Here is a 24637-nt window from a genome sequence, read left to right as displayed (position 1 = left end):
CCCAGGATCTGCATCTCCAAGTTCCCTGAGCATAGCCTCCCCCGTACCCGCCCCTCCCCCACCCCCCGATCTAGCATCTGCCCAGAGCCACAGACTTGGGTGCACATTGGAGTCACGGGGGGACACTTGGACCCACCTCCAAGAGAAGCTCCCTCCCCCAAGTCTGGTCAGTCTGCAGTGCAGTCTGGTTGGAAGTTTAAGGAGCGCTGGTCCAAACGACCGACCGGGACCTGACGCCCTGGACAGCAGCTCCATCAGCACTTGCCAGAGAACACAGTGGGGATGCCCGCTGTGCAAGCCCCCCCCCCCCCCCCCGAAAAGAAAGAGACTCCGGCCCCCTAGCGTCTCTGCTTGGCTATTTCGAGAGCACACAAGCTTTATTCGGCAATAATGGCAGTATTTCATGAGAATGAGCTGCACGACAGCGGGAATGCTGTTGTCTGCACAAAGTCTGAGAGCAAAGATTACGGCAACAGAGCTTTGCCCCCACAGCCCGGCCCCCTCCCCCCCAAATAGGCCCCAGTGGCCCCCCACGCTCCTGCATGGCTGGGCGGGAGGGCCTCGCTGTGGTCTCTCTCCGCATCTGGACTGCCCTCTCCGCCCACTCTGCCTCCCCCAGGCCACTGGGCTCCCCCCCGGGTGGGCTCCCTCCAGACCTGCCTTCTCCTCCTCAAGGCCATGAGGAGGGGCAAGAACCCCATCCCCCACAGTGAGCCCAAGGCCCCACTGGCCCATTCCTCCTTTGCTGCGAGGCCTTTTCCTCCATGGAAGTTAACCCGGTCTCGGAAAAAGAAGGTGCTATTTATAAAGCCCTCTGCACCCACAAAGTGTTAGCCCTGCCCCCACCCGACCCCCAGCAAGCAGGCAGGAAACAGGGTGTCCCCAGAATGGGCTGCAGGAGCCACGGGGACAGTATACAAAGAGAAGGGCCAGGCTCAGGAGCTCCGGGGGGCCAAGTGGAGAAAGTCTGATGTCATATTAGTTCTAATTCAGGACCCAGCAACCAGCCTAACTCCTACAGAGGACATCAGCGGAGACACCTGTGTAACACGTGTGACGTGTGTACCTGTGTGTGTGCACGTGTGCACACGCGTGCGCTTGTCTCTGTATGTATGACCTTTCATGATGTAGCCTTAACCGTGGGTGACCTTCCTCCCAGTTCTCTGACCTAGGCAGGGCCACCTGGGGGAGGGAAGCTCGGACCCCAGATGGACGGCAGAAGTGCCAATATGGGGAGAACGGGTGAGGGGCAGCCAGGCACCCCTGGGAGAGAGGAGGGACCCCGCTGAGCTTCAGGGCCCTGCATGGGGCTCTTCAGAGGCAATGGGTGGGGTAGGGCAGACTGAGAGGGGCTTACGGCAGAGGCTGGACTGTACAGATGGACGGATGGCAGGGGTGTGGGGCTGAGGGGGGGGTGTGGGGCTGAGGGGGGCTCGTGGCGGCAGCTGGAAATACACATGGATGGCCAGCAGGGTGGACAGCCCCGCACACGCGAGCCCCTGCTGCTCGGCGGCCCGCACCACCCTGTCGGAAGCGCCCAGCTGGCGGTCAGTTAACGCTGAGATGGGACTGGGGGGCGCTCACACAGTGTAAGTTTTGATGGATTTGTAGAGGGGCGGCAGCAGCCCGTGGTTCTCGCGGACAACTTCCAGGTACTCCGAGGGAGCCTCCAGCAAGAAGGGCCCACAGCACATCTGGCAGCAGCACCTGACCCCAGCAGGAGGCTCCGGGTTCTTGTCAGACATGGGGGAAAAGTCAAAATCAGCCACCTATGGTGAACAAAACCCCACGGGTCAATCACCCGCCTGCCAGACCCCCGTTAGGCGGCCTTACGAGCTCAGCTGCCCGGCGGCACACAGTGCTTCCCTGTGCCCTTGGCTTTTCTGCTCCCTCTTTTCGTTGCCCTCCCCCGGGCACAGCTGCTCGGCAAGGGGTGAGCACGGCAGTCCGTCGGATGGGAAGAGGCCAACTCAACGTGGTCCGTCTATGAATGCATCTTGGACACATCGCCCCCAGCCCTAGGACCTTGCTCTGACATCCGGGTCCCCGCCAGGCTCCCCTTCTCCAGGCAGGGCCCGGCGGCCCAGCCTCCCTGAGCACCCACCTCCACCATGTCCTTCTGGTGAGCGGCGTTCCTTAGCGTCATGTACATGATGAAGGCCAGCATCATGGTGATCAGCGTGGCGCACGGGAAAGCAAAGACAGCCGGCTGGATGCCTGCGGGTGAGACACGGTGAAGCCCCGGGTCGGGGGCTCTCCGACCGCAGCGGGGGACAGAAGAGTCAAACCCACAACAGCTATTATTGCATCCCAACTGGGCAACCGCAACCGGCAAACCCGGGAAGTCTACAGAAACCAAGTAGGGGTGTGTTAGGGTTTTAAAATATGTCCACACGTGACTTGACGGTCACTTGCAAGAGGTGCTGCTAAATCCCCCGGCCCCCGAGCGTGAGCTGGACTTAATGACTTGCCCTAATGGATAGCACAGGACAGGAGCCATGGCCAGGCCATCACAGAAACCACAGCCGCCTCCTCGCTCTCTCGTGGGTGACTTGCATTGGAGACGGGAAGGCGTGTTGTGAGGACACGCCACAGCCTTGTGACCTGCTGTAGGAATCTGCCCTCCACCAGCTCCAGGCTCCACCCCGACCCCCCGAGACAGAAAGCTGCATGGTGGAGCAGGGAGAACCCAGGGCCTGCAGTTAGGCAGTCCGTGTGACTGCGCCAGGCGCACGGCAGCTGATTGGCAAGTGTGGGCCCCCCTCACCTCTCCCCTCCCCTGCCCCTGGTGTAGACACCAAGTGTCTACACCAGGAGGCTCTGCTTCCCAGGAAAAGGCAGCACTGATTACCTGGAATGCTGTCTCCCCCGCAGGATTCAGGGGGCCCTGAGGCACTCAGCGCCCAGGAGGGGCTGGAGGAGGCAGAGCCCCAGACCCCCAGCGAGGCCCACAAGGCCAGCCAGGGCCCAGACTGGAGCACAGCATCTGCCTGATGGCTCAGACAGGGGCTGGGGAGACCAGAGGGGACAGCGGGGAACTTGTGGGTCCAACCCTGGGGACGAGTGCAGCTAGAGAGGTTTCTGAGCATACACGAAGGGCCGGGACCTGGCTGGGCACCTGAAAGACCATCCCTTAGGGCTCTGGGATCCCACTTTCTCCTCTATGTAAGGAAGTGCTTTTCTGGGGTCACAGAAGAGTCCCCCCTGGAAAAGAAGGGTAGAACTTCATGCCATCATCAGCTAATTCTGTGACTGCTAGCCAGCTGCCAGGCCTGACAGTGACTTAGGGAAGGACATGCTGGGGGAGGTGGCCGGGGGGCCTGATGGATGACAGGAGCCCCACTTCACACTGTCTGAGCAGTGCCTGCTCCCTGGGGCTGGTTTTAGTGGTGACCACAGTGCCAGGATCAGGGTGATGGCGGAGAAGGGAGCATTGTGATTGGGGGGGTTTATCGGGGGATTGCTCACGATGGGGACAGCATGGCCTTGGTAATACGTGGGAAGGACACAGGGGACAGTGATGGTGGCGGGGAGTGAGAGCCAAAGCTGTCTGCTGCTGGGCGGCACGGGACCCATGACACGGGTCCAGACGGTGGGCATCAGGGCCAGCGGGAGGGGTGCGGTTGGTGGTGTGGGCCGTAGCACTTCCAGAGCCGTCTGCTGGCTCTGGATGGTGCCGGAAGGGCCGTCGGGAGCGTGCGTGGTAATGGTGGCAGAGCTGTGTGGTCAAGCTGGCCGGGGGGGCTGCGCTGGCTGCTGGGATAGCTCGCGGCGTTGGTGTGGAGGGCGGTGATGGCAGAACCGAGGGGTGGGCAGTCTGGGGGAGGTATGGGCGTGTGGTCAACAGTGTTGGCTGGGCCAGTGGGTTTGGTGATGATGCTCATGTTGGGGGGCTGGCTGGAGGTCGCACACTGGCGGTGGCGGCCAGGCTGACTGGCATGTGCTGCCCGTGTGGCGCCGGGGGAGGGGCGGGGCACTTACTGGAGGGCCACACCTGGATCCTGTGGTACTGGTGCGTCTTACTGATGACATTCTCGGCCCGGATGCTGAAGCAGTAGTCCCCAGGATCCCTGAAGGTGTGGGTCAGGTTGTAGGCCGTGCTGGCCACCGACACGGGGTGGCATTCCCCTTCCTCCAGCGGCAGGCACTCGGGCTTGAGGCGCCAGCACACGGTCAGAGGGGGGCTGCAGGGAAATGGGGGTGGCTTTTCAGCAATGGCTCAGGAAGGAGTGTGAGCACAGACCAAGGCTGAGAAAGGCCAGACAGCCGTGAACTTCCATGTCCTTTTCAGAACAGAACACCTAGCGGTCCTGGCCTCTGCTTCACCCCTTCCAGCCCAGGGAACATGATGGTAAATAAGAGATGCCCACCCCCCAGACCCCAAGGGGGTGCCAGGCTAGTGAGGCAAACAGGGATGGGCACAGAGTGCTGGACAAGACAGGGTGAGTGCTCCAGTGATACATGGGGTGTACACGGGGCACAGGTGGGTGCATTCTTTATGAGGAAGTCAGGGAAGGCTTTCTGGAGGAGGTGGCATTTGAATAGGATCTGAAAAGATAAGCAGACTTTCGACAGGTTGGGAGGGGCGAGGGCATTCTAGGTTATCCACCTGCCACAGCACAGGCCCAGAAGTTGGAAAACACAGGTCCAGCTCAGGAATGTGGAGCACGCAGCCCCAGGCCCCAGTAAAACACACACTCCTGCCACCTCAGCCATCAGGTCTGCCAAGCCTGAGTGCTTCCCACCTCACTCTTCAAGTCCTAAGCTAAGCGCCTGCCCCCAAACTCCCCACAAGCTTTAGAAACTTCCTCCAGCCCTGCGGCTCATCTTCCTCTTCTCTTGGCTGCTTTGCGGGCTCCCCATCGAGCCTTGCCTCCCTCTGTCATGGCCCATTGTCGAGGGGTGGGGCCGGTCCTCCCCACCAGAGTCCCTGGAGGGCTGAGCCTGACCACCAAGCCCCGCGGCTCCGTCCACCTTGTGCAGAGAACATGCCCGGCTTCTCGGTCACTTACTCAGACCCACGTTGTTCTTGCCGGCGCTGGGCCGGTTCCCACCCAACATGGTTTGCTTTCTGGGGGCAGGAGGCAGGTCTAAGCCATACGCAGAGGGTGATGCATTCCTCACCGGGCTTTGCCTTGATGCCCACACTGCGGACAGCTCCAAAGGGCCCACCCTCTCTCCCCTGGACGTCGAGTACGAAGCCGTGCCCACAACTCTCCCATGGTTGCAGAGCAAGTCAGCAGAAGCTTCCGCTGGCCCCCAAAGTTGGGGCCCCTTAGGGAATGGAACAGGCTCAAGATCATCCATGGGAGAGTGTGGGCAGGGCAGTGAATCACCCACTGTCCACTCGGGGGTTCACTCACCTCCCCAGGAAGTTCAAGGTCACTGTCAGCTTTTGGAAGGTCTGAATTAGGGTGGGCCCCAAGACCTGGATGCCTCGAAGGGTTTCTGAAAGGCAGAGAGGGCCCCATTAGACCTGGTGGCTGAGGACAGCTGTCTCAGAGCTCCCAGGGCTCGGGGCTGTGTCACCACCACCCTGTCAGGCTCTCTCCCGAGGTGGGGGTCGCAGGTCTGTCCAGGGCATGCCTGGGTCCCGCCTCCCCGACAGCAGCAGGTGTCAGAGCCGCTCAGAATGAGGATGCTGGGGGAAGCAGGTGGGGCTCTGAGAACCAGGACGGAGGCCTGGCTCCAGATAACCTCCCCTCCCCCACCACGTGTGCAATGTGGGGAAAGCATCACCCCACTCGCACGCACTGCAGCACAACTCAGAAATCTGCCGCAGCTGCCCAAGCGCCCCGTCTCGCCAAAGTCAGGGAGAGGCAGGTTTGGGGTTTCCTCTCTGCAGGAGACTGAGGCCGTCCCAACCCCAACAGGACAGTCCTAGACAAGAGGCCAGCGTGGCCCGAGAACAAAGAGCCATGTGGACCGACCAGCTCACAGTACAGTGTCTGGCCACAGGCTCGGGCTCTGGGAGCAGGTGGGCCTGGGTTCAAATCCACCTCTGCCACTTGGTGGCCATGTGGCCTCCTCCGTGGCCCCCAGGGCCCTCTCAGAAATGGGGATAATGACCGACTGCTCAGAGGGCTGCCCCGGGGACCCGAAGAGAGGATGTGCATCCAAGCTCAGCCCAGTGCCCCCCTGGAGCCACTCTGATCTTCATGGGCTCCGACCCTGCAAAGAGTGCTGCCCAGGGCTCCCCAAGGGGCCAAACGCTCAACCTGCACCAACCCCCGGAGACCCACCCTGCAGCTTCAGTGATGAAGAGAAGTCGCCCGTCTTCTGCATAATGCCCTTCTCGGCATTCTGCGTTGCCTGTTCCCACTCGGCCACCACCTTGAGCTTCACGGTGAAGGTTCCGATGATGGAATAGTTGTAATAGACCACAGCGTCTTCAGTCACCATCTGGGTGCTGTAAGGTGACAGGAGGAAGATGACAGAAGTGACTCACATGGCCTCTTAGGGTCAGGGGCGTCCGTGGAGTGACAAGCTCGGCTACCAATGCCTTGTGAGCAAAGCGGGCATCATCGCAGCAGCAACCCCCAGAGCCAGCCAAGACACAAGGTCAGCCATGCTTGGGTGAAGTGGCTGCTGGTCATCTTTGTGCCTGTAAGTGACAGGTGGGAGAACTCCCAGCAGCAAGTGCCTGTCACCTGCCAGGAACCTCAAAGAGGCCCTGAATTAGAGACAAGGACAATCCTGAGAGGGGAAAAAAATATAACCGGAGTTAAGACATATTTGGCTTTGAATCCCAGTTCTAGATTTCCTATCTATAACTCTAAGTCTTACTTTTCTCATCTGTAAAACAGAATCATATCTCCATCATAGTTATGATATGACATATAAAGTATATAATATCATGCTTTTTCCTGCAACTACCTGAATTACTTCAAAAGGAAGTCTAATAACAATAAAGAAAATCTTTGTTGATTTCTCAATGCTCTTTACATATGAAGTTTAACAATTCTTTACCTATTAAGTATCTTCCAAATATTTTCCAAACTCAGTTTAACTTTTGTCTTTTGGTTTGATGTACTTCTTTCATACTCAGATTTTAATTCTAGTGAGTCGAATCTAGCATTTTTTTTTCCTTTATAGTTTCTGCCTCTGTTTCTCTGTTCTTAGAAATGCTTTCCCCACTACCAAATTATCCAATTGAGGGGGTCATCGACATTTCAATCTAGTCCTGGTTCATTATGTTTAATTTTTCAATCTATCTGGAATTGTTTTTGTTAAGGATCAGATTGTTCTTCTTCTAAATAGTTAACCAATTGCCTGAGTGCCATTTATTAAATAATCTATCTTTACTCACTGGTTAGAAATACCACTGTTACCATATACTAGATATGTGTATAAACTCAGGTTTGTGTCTGCCTTTTCTATTCTGTCCTGTTGAATGGCCTTTTGTTGCTGCAAATTATTTGTGACTTTTTTTAAAGATTTTACTTTTAAGTAATCTCTACACCCAACATGGGGCTCAAACTCAAAACCCTCAGATCAAGAGTTGCATGCTCTACGGGTTGAGCCAGCCAGTCGTCCCTATTTGTAGCTTTTAAAATACATTTATGTATGCATTTCTAGTTCTTCCCCCCATCCCCACTCATCATTCTGCTTTTCTGATCTTTTTTCCTTCTGACAATATTGAGAAATTCTCTCTTCACTTTTTAAGTCTTCTTAAGGTTCTAGGTGCAATCTGCATTTTTATTCAAATAAATCCTACCATTTGGGGCTAAGTTTATTCTCTTAGTTTTTACGTTTTAGAACTATTGTAAAAGATTTTTTTCTATTGCCATCATATGGAAAGGCTATGAATCTTTGTTTTATGACCAGCCATATCATTAAAATCTGTTTTTAGTTCTAATATTTTTCAGTTCAGTCTCTTGTGTTTCCTAGGACACCTATGTGTGTAATGATTTTTGTCTCCTCCTATACAATATACATATTTCTTTTTCTTGTTTTATTTCATTGGCAAGTCAAAAATGTTCTATTATAGTAAAAAAGGTGAATAAAGGATTTAATGTGAAAAGAAATGCCCCTAATTAGTATAGAGCCAATCCCCTGGGTTGAGATAGATGTTCCAGATGTTGTTTAGGTTATAAAACCACGTGTATGTTTATAATGACACATTTTTATACATGTATATATGTATATACGCATTCATGCATATGTATATATGTGTGTATATGCGCATACTTAAACATCAAATTTAGATGTAGAATCTTTGTCACATTCCAAAAATTATACTTAATGGAATATTTATTGGACTTGCATCAAGCTTACGGAATAACTAGAGGACATGTTTACAATATTAAGATTCACCATCCTGAACATGATGGTACATAACACATCTACGTAAATCTTTAATACCTCTTAGTGGGGGCGCCTGGGGGGCTCAGTCAGTTAAGCATCTGCCTTCAGCTCAGGTCATGATCTCAGGGTCCTGGGATCGAGCCCCGCAGCAGGCTCCCTGCTCAGTGGACAGTCTGCTGCTCCCTCTCGCTCTCCCTCTGGGTTCTCCCCGCCGCCACTCAAATAAATAAATAAAATCTTTTTAAAAAAATCTTTGATACCTCTCAGTAGCTCTAGTTTTCTTCACACAGGCTCTTACCCATTTCCAGGTGTGTTCCTATGTGTATGTACTATTTTTGCTATAATTGGGAGCCCCCACTTTGTTTTCTAACGTATTACTGTACATAAGAAAGCACGCTGAGCCTGTAAGTCCCATGGGGGTGAGAAGTGATGCGCGAGAAGGATTCCTAAGCCTTTAATGAACTGGGAAAATTGGTTTGTGTTTCTCTGCAAGCCTGAGAAATGTCTTAAGGAATGCCAACAAATGGAAGGTGAAAACATATGGGCTAGAGTGGGAAAGACCATCAGCCAGGGACTTGAGGGGACCCAAAAGGATTGGGGGGTCCCCGCAGAGCACCACCCTCACACAAGCTCAGGGTGTCTGTGGGCTGCCTGGGCTCGGCACCTGACCCCCACTTCCTGACCTGCCTCCTCCAGCCTGTCTTGTTTGGAGAGGAGAAGTCAAGAGAAACGAGGCCAGGACACCTGAGTTCTACCACATGTGTATAATTGCACGTGCTATCAGCCAAGTAGGTCCTTCCAGAGTCAAATGGAGAAAAATCCTACTTTGACCTTTCTTAAAGGGATGTTTGGGGCACCAGTGACCTCCTGTACCCGGCTGGAGGCTCCTCGAAGGCAGGTCCCGTGACTGGCTCACCACTGGTCCCCACGCGCCCCAGGCTTCACACAGCAGGTGTTGCAGGAACGTATGGAGCCAGAGAGCGTGAGCAGGGGAGGGTGGGAAAGTACAGCGAACTCTGCGTGGGACGACGGGGCCACCAGCCACAGGCCAAAGTTTTGGGACATCAGAGGGGAAGGACGTACCCATCTCCGAAGTCCCAGTTGTAGAGAAATGAGGCCGTCTTGAAGAAGTTGCTCGGGTCATGGAGGAGGAAGGAAACTTTAAGGACTGTCTTGGTGAGGTAAGAGCTGGGCCAGGGCAGGGAGGTGTTCTGGGTGACAACGAGGTTCCCCACGAGCAGCTCTGGGAGAGAGACCATAGGCAGGTGAGTCCCCCGAGGGGGCGGGAAGGCGGGGCCAGGGAGTGACCTCACATGCCACCAGCAGGACAGCCTCTCCCCACCCTGCCCTCTGGCTGTCAGAGCTGAGTGGTGGTGGGAGGGGACCCTGCAGGTCACTGAACACAGAGGCGCACGGCCCCCACATCATTGCCCCTGCTGCATGGGACACTGGTGAAGACTCACGGCGCCCGCACAGCCTTGCTCCTACACCACTTTCACCAGGACCCCGAACTTTCTGGCACAAAAGGTGCTCAGGACCAGGAGGAAATGCATAGGCTTTGAAAGAAAATCTCGGGAGAGATTTCAAATTATTAGATGAGTCTAGAAAAAAATTAGCGGTTCTACTGATCACAGCTCTATGGCCGATGTGCTGGGCTGGGTAAGGACCACCGTTCCATGTCTCCTTCTCTAAAAAAAAAAATAAATAAATAAATTTGGGAGCTGATTTTTTTTCACCCCAAAAGCAGGAAAGTAAGGTGTTCTCAATCAAGCTCATTTGGAAAAATGCTGAAAAGTAGGATGAAAAGAAACCGCCTGTCATTCAAACACTATTGCTGATGTTTTGAAGAACTGCAAAGCATTCGTGTGTATGTATTTCATAGAACGGACATTACATATACACATGTGTACTAAACACAGTTGAGCAAATTGGTTATAGAAGGTTGTGTCTTGCTTTTTAAACTTTTATAAGCAGGAGTATTCCCCTGGGACACTACAAACTCTTTGTAAAGGTCATTGCTATTCGTTATACAAATTATATCCACGTACTGGTCCCTTATGGTTGCAAACTCAGCTCGTCTAATATTTCCTTCTGTTGTTATAAACACCACTGCAGTGAACGCATTTGTGCATAAAACACTAGCCAAATGGCAATTTACTTTCTGAAGACAAATTCTTTAACAGATTGTAAACTCCAAGAGAGCAGGGACTTACTTCCCGGAAGGAGGAAGGAGTGGTAGGGTGGGAGGCTGGAGGGAGGAGAATGAACAGACCAGAGACTGAAATAGTGCATAACCATTGATAGATATCGATCGGCGGCTCTCCAAAGGGTTGGGTTCATTTATACCCCCAGTAGCAACATGTGCTTTAAGGGTTCATTCCAGCACAACGCTCCCAGCACTGGGTAATAAGTGTTTTCTGATCCTTTGTTAACAGATAACAGAGAAGGGGCCATGAGTCTAATTCGTGTTTATACGATTACTAACCAGGCTGGATGGTTTCTCTGCAGCAACAGTCTGAAGGCAAATTAGCAAACAGAAAAGGTCCTCACCTGTGATGGGGAGGACGATGAGGCTCCTCGCCACAGGCTGGCATGTCCAGCAGGCGGCAGCGGTGACCCAGACGGAGACCGGGAAGTCCCCGGGCACGTTCCCCACGGCGCGGATGGTGGAGCTGAAAGCCTCATCAGTCTTCCCCGTGAGCAGCAGCGGGGTATGAATCCAGTGGAAGCGGTAGAGGTGGGTGTTGGTGGGCAGGACCAGGCTGCCATTGTCACTGGCCACTAGGCTGGCTGTGATGGTCACCTCTGCCCCCGTGGTGGCAGGGCCATCGGTGGTGAGATGGAGTTCATACAGGCCTGGAAGCCCAGAGACAAAGACCGTATTTCAGGAGAAGTGTGGCAAGGAACCCACCGTCACCCTCTGGGCTGGCTTCTGCTATTCTATTTTATAAATGGAGACACTGAGGCCCGGGCAGCTCAAGTGACTTGCCCACGGGTCATGTGGCTAGTTCAGTGTAAAGCTGGGATTCGAACCCAGGCCCAACGGAGTCCAGAGATTTTCTTTTTATGCCAGCCAAGCAGGGCATTCCAGAGCACAGGCCTGACCCGGCCAGACTTATTTCTTAGCTATGACAATACCTGCCAACATATGTCACAGGAGGGACCACCTTGGCTGCTCCAAAAAAAAAAAAAAAGGCCTGTGTTACCTGCTTCTTCTGACTAGTCTTTCCATGTCAAACACAATTCCGATCTGAAACACAAAGCTGAGTCTGGAGCCTCTTAGAGGCCTAATGCCTAGACAGCGATAGAACAAGCCTCGGGACAAAGGTCCACTCGGATTCAAGCCAACCCTTCGTCTGAATCTGTGAAGGAAGAGGTTGTCGGTCTACACCGGCCAACACAGCAGCCACTGGGCACACCGGCTTTGTAAGTTTCACTTAAAATGAAACAAAATTTAAAACCCACTTTCTTAGCCACAGCAGCTGCATTTCTTTCTTTTTTTTTTTAAATATTTTATTTATTTATTTATTTGAGACAGAGGGCTGGAGAGAACACAAGCAGGGGGGAGGGGCGAAGGGAGAGGGGGGAAACAGACTCCCCACAGAGCAGGGAGCCCAATGCGGGGCTCCATCCCAGGACCCCGGGATTATGACCTGAGCTGAAGGAAGACACTTAACAGACTGAGCCACCAGGTGCCCGCGTAGCTGCATTTCAAGTGCTCAGTAGCAAAGATCACAGAATATCTTCGTTATCACAGGAGGTCCCACCGGACTGCACTGCTCACCGCTCTTAAATGACCTCCGGGATTCCTGCTGGGGTCAACGCTGGAAGTCCAGCTGGCCGACTCCTCAGGGAACTTGAACTGAAATATGGGGGATGCAGCCCTTACAGGGAACCTGGGAATCAGTCTTGGAGGGACCTTACAGAGAACAGTGCCTTGTGCGTATGGGAGGGAGGCCGGGACAGAGGCCCTTTAAAATAACACTCCCCGCCCCCCCAACAACTCAATACCACATGGAAGGTAAGACTCATAGTAACCTGAAGATAGAGAAAATAGAAAATGAAAACTTAAACAATCTTATTAAAAATAAAAATAATCAGTAACCACTAGTGTTACCATATGTGGGCATTTCCTACTTAAAAAAAAAATTGTGGGGACACCTGGGTGGCTCAGCTGTTGGGCGTCTGCCTTTGGCTCAGGGCGTGATCCCAGGGTCCTGGGATCGAGCCCTGCATCGGGCTCCCTGCTGGGCGGAAGCCTGCTTCTCCCTCTCACGCTCCCCTTGCTTGTGTTCCCTTTCTCGCTGTCTCTCTCTGTCAAATAAATAAATAAATTCTTTAAAAAAAAATTGTGCTCGTACTTTGGAAATCCGTATCTATCGTTGTTGTTTTCAATTCCATATTGCGGGCATTTCCTAAGTCATTATTCTTCAATTGCTTTACTAATGTGCATAATATTTTATCATCTGAACAAAGTAAGATTTTTACAATAATGTTTCTTTCCATCATGAAAAAAATACATATGTATTTATAAAGAATATTAGAAACGTCCCATTATCCTACTTCCAAAACACAGCTGTAACCATACTGCTATCCTCATGTCTCTTTTTCATGCATGGAAGTTTTTAATTTAGACATAATCACACCCTGCACACAATTTTGAATTATTTTATTTTTACATGACAACATATCAAAAGCATGTCTGTGGTCGCACTAATGTGAATTTCACTCTTGGTATGATAGTCCCTCAAGCAGGTATATATTTTTTCTTTATTTATTTATTTATTTTTTCTTTTTTTATTATTATGTTAGGTTAGTCACCATACAGTACATCATTATTTTTTTCTTTTTTTAAAGATTTTTTTTTTATTTTTTAAAGATTTTATTTATTTATTTGACAGAGATAGAGACAGCCAGCGAGAGAGGGAACACAAGCAGGGGGAGTGGGAGAGGAAGAAGCAGGCTCCCAGCGGAGGAGCCCGATGTGGGACTCGATCCCGGAACGCCGGGATCACGCCCTGAGCCGGAGGCAGACGCTTAACTGCTGTGCCACCCAGGCGCCCCTAAAGATTTTGTTTTTAAGCAATCTCTACACCCAACATGGGCTCAAACTCACAACCCCGAGGTCAAGACTTGCATCCTCCACTGACTGAACCAGCCAGGTGCCCCTAATTTTTTTTTTTTTCCAGTAAACTCTACCACCAATGTGGGGCTCAGACTCATGAGATCAAGAGTCACGTCCTCTACCAACTGAGCCAGCCAGGACCCCAAGCAGGTCTATCTTGATTCCCAGAACCCCTCACTCTTGCCAATAGCACTACCGCACGTCTTGGTGACTATTTGGTTACAATTTGTAAATTTCCTCTTCAGGTGAGATTTCTGAAGGGCTACAGGTTCGAAAGTGTCCAGCCCGCAACAGCATACGCCTCACCAGAAGAGGTGACATGCAAGGAAGGCTGGAGGGGCCCCAAGCCCCTCTCTGCTCATTTCCTTCACTCCCACCCACCTTCCTGGCCAGATGTTCCTGCTCCCTGGATTTTGAGTGCCCCCTAAGTGCTGAGAGAACCAAGTAAGCTAGACCTACTTTCTGGACTCCAGATCTGCACTGAGCAAAAGAGGAGCTGCTAACCACACGTAATTACGTTTAAATTAATCAAAGTTAATTACTTAAATTGAACCAATACTAGAGTTCAGTTCCTCAGTTGCACTTGCCCATTGCAAGTGCTTCCTAGCTAGATGTGGTTAGTAGCTACTCTCCAGGGCAGATATAGAATATTGCCTTCATCACCCAACGTTCTGCTGGACAGTGCTGGTCTAGGGCTCTCCCCTCCTCACACGTACCATTTTCAGCCATCGCTCTCTGTTGGGGCCAGAGGGAGCAGCTGTCCCGGGAATCACTCAATCCCTAGTCCTTTCCCACTCCTCGTCCCATCTGCGCGCGTTTGCTTCCTCTCCGTCACTACTAGCATTGCTAAAGGCTAGCATTCAGCCGTTACTGCTTCATCCTTGGCCCTGGCTCTTGGCCTCTGGTCCTCCCCTCTCTCAGCACCGTCTCCCCCCCTGCTCCCACCAACAAGGAGCTTCCTCCACAGCTAATGTGTTCGTGGACCAGCCTCAGTGTGGAGTCCAAATTCACATCCTGGCACATCCACGCCGGGACTGGCCACTTTAACTCGGGCCGCTCTCCCGACATGTTCTGTCCTTCCTAACCTCAGGGCCTTTGCACATGCTGTCCCCAATGCCCTTCTCTACCTACATGTCGGTGGATATAACTTCTTTCAGGAAAACTTCCCTGAGCCCCTTGCCCCCTTAGTGCTCTCCGAGCAGCCTCAGCACATAGTGGTCCCAACCTCGCGTTGGCATGAACTTTCTTTGTCTCCCTTGCTGCACTGCAAGCTCCTTGAAGGCAGGGGTCATTATCATCTCCCCATGTGCCCAACAAGCTTGGCACATAGCAGCTGTTCAGCACCGCTGCTGCCCAAGGCTCCTGGCAGAGGGACCAGCCCACCTCGCACTGCTCTTAAGAGACCGTTCACCCAGGTAGTACTGACTGAACCCCTTCCTTGTGCCCCACCCCACAAGTGCTGGGGGAACCCAGAAGTGTAGGACATGCCTCCTGCCCTCAGGGAGCTCACTAGAGAACTGCCGGCTTCAGCAAACCTGAGACCTCAGCCTTGTCCCACTCGCCTTGTGGCAGTGTTGCCTGCCCCTGCTGGGGACTCCTGCTCCAGCCTTTCCCTTCGTCACACATTCCCTGCTCTGAGTCCCCTTCCCCAGAGCCCATTTTGGATTGTGAAATCATCTGGACTAGCACTGAAAAAGGGGCCTGCAGTGTCTTAATCCCAAAGAGAGAATTCCAGGTGCTATGGCAGAAATTTCTGCAAGAAAATACAATGTGTATTTTACACTGAGGGACGTGAGTCCCCTGAGGTCCCCATGTAGGTACCTGGAGTCACCAAGCAAATCTGTACCCACCCCCTCCCCTGGGCTGAGTTCTGTTCTCCCTCCCTGTGAGGCGGCATTTGGCCAGGCTTCACAGAAAGAGAGGCTATCCCCTCCCTTCTCTCTCTTGCTCCCGCCCTGTCCCCCCAGGCGAGGAGCGTGGGCCAGAGCGAGGCTGGCAGGTGGCAGGGACATTTGGCTGCATGCTAATGGCCATCCAGCATCTGCAGCGAGACTGGAGATGGGCGCATGTCAGCGCTACGCAGATCTGTTGCCAGGGGAATGGACTGGCTGGGAGGAGGGGTGGGGCGGGGATGGGGAGGGGCTATGGCAACAGCGATGTTGCTGCAGACGCTGGCCCAGCTCCTGGAAGCCCCCACACCTGTCCAGACACAGGGAAGCTCCAAGGGTAGTTTTTCTCAAGCTTTTTTTCCAAGCAGATGTTTCACGGCACCTGGGTAATGCTGCCCCTCTCTTCCTTAGGGCTCTCAGAAGTGTCCAGGGCATCCAAGCTGAAATGGACCATGAAGGCTTTGCCACATGTGGCTAAAGGAACCAAGCCCAGGTCCTGTTGCCCTACCCATCCAAACCTATCTTTCCAGATTTGGAGGCCCAGGTGACATGGCCTTGGAGTACAGAGCAGCAGCTAAAGGAGGGGCTCAGGGGGCCCCACAGGCGCACTGAGTGACCCAGAGCTGAAAGGGCCAAAGCAAAAAGCAAAATGGCAACCGCCACGAAGCCTGACCCATGGAAGGAACATTCACGAGCAAGCCCCGTGGGCTTCCCCTTGGAGCACACCTTCCAGCACAGCATGTGGGATCCTGAACATTCTAGAAAATGGCTGCATTGGTTCTTTCACACTGCACATGTGGATAGCCCCAAACACCTCCCGAGGTACCTGGGACATCTGAAACAACGTAACCTGGAATTCACGACTGGTCCAGTACTTGGACTCTGACTGCCACTTCTGTCAGAAGCGTCCCCTGCAGGCTGACCCAGACCCCAGGAAGAATGGAAAGGGCTCCCAAGTCTCTTGTTTTTTCCTGTGCCTGAGGGAGAAGGTATGCTCCCCAACCTCATTCCCAGCTTATCTTGATCATATCATGAATAGGCCAGGCTGGGAACCACGCATGACTTCCAAAGAATTAATGTACTTGTTTTTTCTTTTTTGCAGTTTAGGCCACGGTGATCATTTCCAGACACATGTAAACCCAATGGACAGGAGACCCTCATCTCTACATGACATTTCCAGGAGGGAAGCAGGTCATCCTGACCAAGCATAATTCCCACAAAACTCTCCTAATTCACCCCTAAGATGCAGGTTTTTATTTTACCTTTTGGATTCTCTTTCACAATTGGGCATTAGATTTCTTTCTCTCTCTACCATTCTTTGGGGGGGGTTAATGAAAAATGTTGTCTATTTAACACACGCACATCACCAGAGCTGCCCACGTCCCACCTGTCCCCCCAAACCCCCAGGTCCTTTGTTGTCGCCAAAATGAGGCAGAAAGGTTGGTGCTGGCCTGCTGGCGGTGGGGAAGCAGGGAGCATGGAAGCACCGCCCGGTGGGGGTGGGGGGGCGAGGGGAGCACCCAGCAGAACCTGTCAGCTCGGGTCCATTTTGGAAACCATTCCAAAGACGAAATGGCAGACTGGCCCCTTGCGCTCTAAAATCGCAACCTCCCCGAAGCCAACACAAGCAGGGGGGAAAACGTCTCCAGATAAGACATTTAAAGGCAAAGACACTGCTCCGCGGGCACCCTGTCCGCGCTCCCTGTGGGGGCTGTGGCGTGATGACGGATCCCGCACATTCCGGATCTCCCCGCATCGACCTCCCCGCCCCACCCCCCAGCAGCTGCGAGGTCCCCCAGGCATCGTATGGGTGCACCAGCCACCGCGCGCGGTTCCCAGGCCAGGGCCCATCTGGAGGTGGCAGCAGGAACCGACGAGCGCGGGGAGCCCCCTCGAGCGCCGGGCCGACTTCTGGGCAGAAGGGTGGAGGGAGGGAAGAGAGGGCTTCGTGGCGCCGGCCGGCCACGCTCCGCTCCGCCGCGCGCTGCAGAGGCTTCCCGGGAGGAGGAAGGTGCGCGCAGGGCGCACGGCTGGACCGCCCCGAGGCCCCGGGCGCGCTGCGGCTGGAGGGGGGCGGCCGGCCAGCCCGCGCAGCGCCTTACCTGCGGCCACCCTGGCCGGGGCCAAGGGCAGGAGGCAGGCGAGCCAGAGGACGCGGCTGAGGCGCGGCCAGAGGGCCGGGGCCATGGCTGCCCCCGGAGCGGCAGGAGAGCCGAGGGGACGCGGCTGTCTCCGCTGCTGCGGCCGCTGCTCGGGGCGCGCGGCGCGGGCTATGCGGGGAGGTGCGGGAGCGGCGCTCGCTCGTCCTCGCCTCGCGACGCTGTGTCGCTGCGCGCCGCCGCCGCCCACAGCCAGCCGCGCCGACCCCGGCCCACGTCAGCCGCGCCGAGCCCCCTCCCCGCGTCCCTCCTTCCCCTCGCCGCACCCCTCCTTTCCCCACGAACCCCCGCCTCCCTGAGTCCGCGCTCCAGCAGTCTGCGCCGCCTCCCGCGCCCCCTCCCTTCCCCTCTTCTCTCCTCCCTTAACCCCTCTTCACCCCACGATCCTCCCCTCCCCTCACTTCCCCTCCCCTCCCCGGGTCTGCGCTCCTTCTGTCTGCGCCGCCTCCCCGCGTCCGCGTCCTCGCCCGCCGGCTCTGACTCAGCGTCCCCAGAGGCGCGCGCCCCGCCGCAAAGCCGCGCGCAGGCCCCTTTGGGTTCTTCTCCGGTTGCCATTTCCCCTCTTGACGCACACGATTTGGAGATGCGGCTCCTCATTTACGTGGAGCCCCCACTGTGTGCCAGGCGCTGGACAGAGGGACTGCAAACGCCCCATATCCCTCCTGAGGGAGGGGCTCGAGTACCTACGCTGAGACTCATGTCATTCCCCAGTTTACCCTCTCTATGCTTGCTGTGAAAGTGCTTGCGCTCACAGCTGGGCCGTCCCGTGGTCCCGTGGCTGTCACTGAGGGCCTTGTGAGACTCAACAACAATCGCAGTGGGGAGTGACCAGGCCCCTCTTTGGCCTACGCAGGCGCTTCCACCCGCCATAATAGAGTGGAGCACGTCTTTCCTTCTAGAAGGTGGCTGTGCCTGTCTGGTCTTCGAGACTGGAAGCTGGCAGCCCAGATCTTTGTCCCACCTCTGCTTTTGCTTAACTCTGTATTTGGGCAAGGGATCCCATCTAGAGGGAGGGAGGTTGGATGAACCCGTCTGGCCTGGGGGGCACAGATGGACCAACCACGACTTGAATCGCAGCATAGGAGTGAAGACACCTACAGGTATGGCCTCTGTCTCTGATGGGCTCACTGGCCGCACTGCTATCTCACCCTAATGGAGGGGGAACGGATTTGAGTGAGCCCCCCTAGGAAAGTTGTAAGCGCTAGACAGGAGTCACCTCCCAGTAGCATCAATCACCATCGTGGGGACGATACCAGGCCTAGGAAGCAGGACATACCAGGCCTAGGAAGCAGGACACTTTGGATTCTCCCTGAGAGTTATGTGACCTTGGGAATGTCACTTTCCTCTGAGTCCCTCACTTTCCTTTTCTTTAAAATGGAAATAGTTCCTACCCTATAAGACTGACCCTACGAGACTGTAGCATGGATAAAAGGAGTTAACACATAGAGCAGTGCTTTGGACACTGCACTCTATCAGTATTGGCTCTCATCATTGGAATTGCTTACAGACCTGGGAAAGTTTTGTTTGTCCATCAGGAATTGAGGGAAAAAATGAGGTTGAAAAAAAAAATATGTTAAGTTTATAAACCGAGTTGCAAATATTTAACTAACATTATTCAAAGGTCTGGTTATTGGTGTCTTTTATTTATTTTATTTTATTATTTTTTAAAGATTTTATTTATTTATTCGACAGAGAGAGACAGCCAGCGAGAGAGGGAACACAAGCAGGGGGAATGGGAGAGGAAGAAGCAGGCTCCAGCGGAGGAGCCTGACGTGGGGCTCGATCCCAGAACGCCGGGATCACGCCCTGAGCCGAAGGCAGCCGCTTAATGACTGAGCCACCCAGGGGCCCCATTAGTGTCTTTTAAAACAAACTAAATGCAGGGGCACCAGCTAGCTCAGTGGGTAGAGCATGTGACTCTTGACCTCAAGGTTAAGTTTGAGTCCCATGTTGGGTGTTGAAATTACTTAAAAATAAAATCTTAAAAAAAATTTCTTTAGGAGCACCTGGGTGGGTCAGTCAGTTAAGCATCCGCCTTCAGCTCAGGTCATGATCTCAGGGTCCTGAGTTGGGCTCCCTGCTCAGCAGGGTGTTTGCTTCTCTCTCTGCCCTTCCCCCCTTCTCGTGCGCTCTCTCACATAAATAGACAAAATCTTTAAAAATTTTTTAAAAAAAGAACTAAATGCAGAAAACAAGATTCTTTTAATGTGTCACTTGATTGCACTGAATAATAATTTTACAGTAGTCACAGATAGTCTTATCTATGTCACAGAAATCACCTGCAAAGGCCACCCTGAAAGTGATGTTCAGATTACGAGGTTATTGGTGGGGGGGGGGAATACAGTATTTTGAATATATCCCCTGGCAAAATAATTACAGTATTATAATATAATGAGACAGTGAATGGGGGTAGTGGTGGGAGGAACAGTGGTTTTCTTACATTGGGCCTTAAGAAAGTTGTCTCTGAGGAGGTGACATTTGAGCTCATCAAGGATGACAAGGAGTCAGCTTTGTGCCTCTGAGGAAGGAACATTCCAGAGGTCCTAGGTGGGCAGGAGGCACAGCAAGGCCACTGCAGCTAGAACATGAAGAGTGAGGTTGGGAAGTACACAGGGCCAGGGAATGAGGATGAGCTGAAAAGTCTTTGCAGGGGTTTAAGCAGAGGAGGGGCACGATCTAATTTACCTGATAGGGACAGAGTTGACACTGTCTCTGACCTCTAGTTCAGGAGAGAGACAAGAAAACAGGCAAAAATCATAAAAGTATTTTGGGTACTTTGCTAGGAGAAACTAGGGCCATGGGAAGTGCAGGGATTTCGCCAACCTTAGAACTAGGCTTAACTAAAGGTCTTTAGGCTGTGCAATTAATCTGAAACTTATCAAAAGATTTGTCTACCTCCTTCCCACCAAACAATGTGAAACAACTGTTTGCACACTGATTTCAGCCCTCAGATTATTAAATCCAACTTTGGACCTATTACTTTTGGGGGGTGGTGGTGGTAGGAGTAGAGAGGATTTTGCTTCCAAGAACTCGTTCCATGGGGGAACGACCCATTTTTATTTTTCCCAAGGCAGAAATAAGTGACACTAAATACATCCATATAAAATCCCAGCACTTCAGAGGGTTGTTCTTGAGTGGCAACATTTTAAACAAGTAAGGAGCATGCTTCTGAATAAGGCACCTTTCTTCCAAGATACGTTGCAGGTATTGCAAGCTGCATTTATTACAAAGTGTGAAAGGTATCTGTCTGGGAAGGGAACACAAAGACTTTGGTAACTTAGTGATGATGGGGGCGGGTGGTAAGCTATTGTCAGGAAGGAGGAGGAGGTGGAGCCAGGTCCTGGAGGTGGTGGAGACAGGTCATCATTTTAATGCTCTGTCCACCTAACATGGTAACCATGGGTTACTCACTATTCAACCCCTCTCCTAGATGGGAGTCGTAGGTGAGGCCCAACAGTACTTTTCCCTTCTAAGGCCTCTTCGTCCTGCTCACGCCTCTCAACTGGGAATCAGGGCACTCTGCTCCACTCCCCCTCCTTCTCCTAACCCCTCTGTCCTGGCCGGAGACATCCGCCCGCCAGGTAGGAGCTGACAGAGCCCGTCTGCGGTCCAGCCTCTGGGTGATGTAGCTGCAGAACAAATGATCAGGCCGGCCACCTCCGAGCAGAACACCGGGGCTTTCCTTTGCATACAGGATCTCCACCTCCAGCCTTCGCCTTCCCAAGGCCCCTGCTTGCCTCCTCCACTTTCGACCGGTTAAGCAGGACCCCAGGAAGGGAGGAAGGAGAAAACCCCGCCCGGCCTGCCACATTCAGTTCAGGGATGGACTCTTCCTGGGCCCGACCGCCGCCTACGGGAGCCCCTCGGGTGCCCACCGCCCCGCAGCACCCCCGCTGTCCCCCCGCCTCCCCTTCCCAGGCCTGGCTCCTGCGTGCATATTTAGGGCAGAAAGAGCCCAAAGACGACCCGCACCTGCGGGCCCCTCCAACCTTGCGGACGGCCCCGCCCACCAGGCGGAGGTTTAAAGGGCCGGGCTGGCCCACCCGGGCGCAACGCCCCTCCCCGCTCCCGCCGCCTGCCCAGGCCGCACCCACTTGGGGGCGGTGCGCCCGGACCTATTTCTCCCGCGGCGGGCGCGGCCGCTTTAAGCGGGGGCGGGACTGCACGGCGGCGGTGGCTGCCGGGGTTTCGCCGGGGGTCGCAGGCTGGGTCTGCAGGAGGCTGGCTGCCGAGATCAGGGTAAGCGCGGGCAGGCGCGGGAGGGCGGCGGAACGGCCCCGGGAGGCGCGCGCGGAGGCCCGGACCGGTGCGGCGAGGCCCCGGCGTGGGGAGGCCTCTGCGGCGCGGCGGCTCCGCGCAGCGACAGAGGTAGGCTCCGTGAGCCCGGTTTCACCCCGGCCCTCCCCTCCCGGCCCCCACCGGTGTCCAGCCCGGCAGGCCGGGGCCGGCGGCTGCCCTGTAGCCTCCCGCTGCTTGGCCGCGCTGGGGAGCTCTGGGAGGCGGAGGGCTAGCGCCGCGAGAATTGGCCCTCGGCGCTCGCCGTACCACGGCCTGGAGGGCGGACGCTGAGTGTCCGGAGACGGCGACAAAAGGAGGGAAGCGGAGAGCCGTTTGAGACCGGGGAGAGAGAGTGTGGGGTTGGGGCCCTGTTCCCCCAGAGGCGCCCCCAGGCCAGCCTGGCACCTCCCGGTCCCCGCGCAGGCCCCTGGCTCGCCCGGCCCGGCGCGGAGAGCGAAGGTAGCGGCGAAGACAGCGCCCCCTCTGGCCCGGCGGCGCCGCCTCAGGCTTGGCGCGGCGGGGCGGGGCGGCGGGGCCGTTTGTCCGTGCGCGGGCGCGGCGCCGGCTCCGGCCTTCCCACCTGGGCCGGGTCGCGGGGGCCCGACGGAGGCCAGGCCCCCGGCCCCCGGCGTCTTCGAGCCGCTCTCCCACGGACGGGCTCGATGGGCCGTTTTCCCTCTTCAGCCCCCCCTCCCCAGGCCCGGCAGGACGCGGGGCCTGGACTCTTGGGGCCCCGGGGAATGGATGAGTGGAGACTTTGGTGAAAGACGGGGTCCAAGCTTTTCAGGAGTTTGGGCACGACCACAAGTGTATAGGCACAGAGAGGCCCTGACCCTGACTCTTGGGTCCCCAGGGATGGGGATGGGGGGCATTCGTGTTTGGAGGAGGGCGTGTGACCTGAAAGAGGAAGCAGTAGGCAGATCATGCAGTGGGGCTGACAGTATCCCCCTCTTCAGTCTCAGGGAGTTTTCCTGCTCTGAGCGGGAGGAGCGCGCTAGAGCAGCAGTCGGCCTCTTCTCTGCATCGGAGAAGTGCTTTCGGTGTCTCTTGAAGAGAGCGGCCTGAAGAGGCTTTGTAGAGTCAGGGTGTCCCCATCACTTGGGGTAGAAGTGTGAGCTGCTAGGGAGGGCTTCTGGTAGGGAGGGCTTTTGAAAGGCCTGCAGGAGAAAATTAAGTCATGAAGCTGCCCTTTGATGCAGAGTGGAATTAAATGGTTATGTATTCAAGGACAATGCATAAAAGCAAATTCACCAGGTTCTCAAGATACTTTTGGGAGTGCTGGTAAAACAGAAACCAGGTCTTTCTTCCTCTATGTATGTATCAGCCTGGAGAGGTAGTTCTTAAAGTGTGGTCATCAAGAACTTAAAGCATTTATTCATTCATTCAAGCAGCATTTTCTCAGTGCCTGCTTTGTGTTAGCTGCAGGCAAAATTTACAGCTTCCTTGGCCCCTCACTCAACCACAGTCTCTGGGTAGTGCTTGGAGGTCCGCCTTTGGCACCTGATGATCTTAGCGCACACTGAAGTGTGAGAATCAGTCACCTGGGGTAGAGGTTGCCCAATCCAGTCAGCTGCCTGTTTTTTTGTTTTGTTTTGTTTTGTTTTAAGATTTTTATTTTTACATAATCTCTACACCCAACGTGGGGCTCGAACTCAAAAACCTGAGACCAAGAGTTGCATGCTTCACGATTGAACCAGCCAGGCGCCCCTCAGCTGCGTGTTTTTATACAGCCCGTGAACTATGAATGAGGAAAAGTCAAAAGAAGAGTAATGTATCATGACATTTGAGAATTATATAAAATTGAAACTTTAGTGTCCATAAATACATTTTTATGGATCACAGCCATGTTCTTTTATTTATGTGTGGTCTGTGGCTGTTTTCTGGCTGTAACAGAGCTGAGTAGTTGAGATGAGGCCACAAAGGCTGAAATATTTACTGTCTGGCTTACAGAGAGTTTGCCCACCCCTGGCCCAGGGGAAAAAAAGGATATACAGTAAGGGGTGGGGGAAGCCTCTGTTTATAAAAATCATGTTTAGAAAATAATAGGAAAAATGGATGCAAGTAAATTTTACTCAAAAAAGCAGAGGGAATAGTATTGTGAGTTAATTAAAAAGTATTTAGTTTAATACAGCCATTTAGGTACAATTTTCATAGCGACTGTGAGCCTGTGCCTTCAGTAAGTTGGCTAACCATATGCTTATTTTCGTAGGCTGGGTGAACTCATGGACCTGATACTTTTCTCTTGAGAAACAAACCAACTCAAAAGAAAAATGGCATTTGTTGCAACACAGGGGGCCACGGTGGTTGACCAAACCACTCTGATGAAAAAATACCTTCAGTTTGTGGCAGCTCTCACGGATGTAAATACACGTGAGTTGATCGTTCTTGTCGTTGAGAAATGCGTTATCGTGACTCATTCATCTCAGTTCAAATGATGTGCACATTGAGATGAACAGTAATATTGACTCTTACCCTAATTTTCCCGTTGTCGGCCTTGTGGAGAAGCGAAGTGATGAGCATTACTAGCTGGAGCCCCAAAGAGGCACGTGTGTGTGTGTGTGTGTGTGTGTGTGTGTGTGTGTGTGTATCCTTGTCTGTGCATGCACACGTGTGTCTGGGAGTGTGAATGTGTGTGACTGGTTGTAGGGGACTAGTTATGTGCCTTCTGTTGGACCATGACAGTCAAACTGATAAGATCTGATTGCTTCTCTGAAGTTATGAAACCTATAATTTTATGAAGATCCCTAACATAATTTCAATTACCTGATGGCTTGTTTTGTCATTTACAGCTGATGAAACAAAGTTAAAAATGATGCAAGAAGTTAGTGAAAATTTTGAGGTATGAGCTTAATATGTTTTTTGTTGTTGTGAGGTAAATA

General features: G+C 53.6%; 2 protein-coding genes and 1 non-coding gene across 10 annotated transcripts in view; 2 read left to right on the top strand and 1 right to left on the bottom strand.

Moving 5' to 3' along the window:
• Positions 1 to 1516: 1516 nt before the first annotated feature.
• On the bottom strand, positions 1517 to 17508 carry TMEM130 (transmembrane protein 130). 3 transcript variants are annotated; one of them, XM_026516264.3, is made up of 8 exons: positions 17424 to 17508; positions 10858 to 11163; positions 9391 to 9550; positions 6243 to 6409; positions 5364 to 5448; positions 3982 to 4184; positions 2105 to 2217; positions 1517 to 1769 (listed from the first exon to the last, which is right to left on the bottom strand). In XM_026516264.3, the coding sequence occupies exons 1-8, from the start codon at positions 17506 to 17508 to the stop codon at positions 1581 to 1583; spliced, it is 1308 nt and encodes a 435-aa protein (XP_026372049.1). In that variant the 3' UTR covers positions 1517 to 1580. The 3 variants fall into 3 exon arrangements, with proteins under 3 accessions (XP_026372049.1, XP_026372050.1, XP_044246265.1); XM_026516265.3 differs by having other exon boundaries at positions 1517 to 1733; XM_044390330.2 differs by lacking the exon at positions 10858 to 11163 and having other exon boundaries at positions 1517 to 1733.
• A 4089-nt stretch (positions 17509 to 21597) lies between these two features.
• TRRAP (transformation/transcription domain associated protein) overlaps positions 21598 to 24637 on the top strand; it is a 108696-nt gene continuing 105656 nt past the window's right edge. For 4 of the 6 annotated variants that reach the window (XM_026516255.4, XM_044390250.3, XM_044390247.3 and 1 more), the window contains exons 1-3: positions 21598 to 21719; positions 23968 to 24128; positions 24548 to 24597. In XM_026516255.4, the coding sequence (XP_026372040.2) occupies positions 24029 to 24128; positions 24548 to 24597 (150 nt within the window). In that variant the 5' untranslated portion in view covers positions 21598 to 21719; positions 23968 to 24028. Of the gene's footprint in view, positions 21720 to 22316; positions 23525 to 23967; positions 24129 to 24547; positions 24598 to 24637 lie in introns of those variants that run through there. The other 2 variants (XM_026516260.4, XM_057314891.1) reach the window with 2 other exon arrangements.
• On the top strand, positions 24257 to 24466 carry LOC130544365 (small nucleolar RNA ZL1). Its single transcript, XR_008960592.1, has one exon. It is a non-coding gene; the product is annotated as a small nucleolar RNA ZL1 (small nucleolar RNA).

This window comes from Ursus arctos, unplaced genomic scaffold, assembly GCF_023065955.2.
Source record: "Ursus arctos isolate Adak ecotype North America unplaced genomic scaffold, UrsArc2.0 scaffold_2, whole genome shotgun sequence".
Lineage (NCBI taxonomy): Eukaryota > Metazoa > Chordata > Mammalia > Carnivora > Ursidae > Ursus > Ursus arctos.
This window is presented reverse-complemented; position numbering and strand designations above follow the sequence as displayed.

Excerpts from the sequence above, each read along its gene's own strand:
- TMEM130 (XM_026516264.3), bottom strand. The coding sequence starts at position 17,508 with ATGGCCCCGGCCCTCTGGCCGCGCCTCAGCCGCGTCCTCTGGCTCGCC. Across the intron at positions 11,164-17,423 it reads CCCGGCCAGGGTGGCCGCAG|GCCTGTATGAACTCCATCTC; the intron begins GTAAGGCGCTGC and ends CTGGGCTTCCAG. Across the intron at positions 1,770-2,104 it reads ACCAGAAGGACATGGTGGAG|GTGGCTGATTTTGACTTTTC; the intron begins GTGGGTGCTCAG and ends TGTTCACCATAG.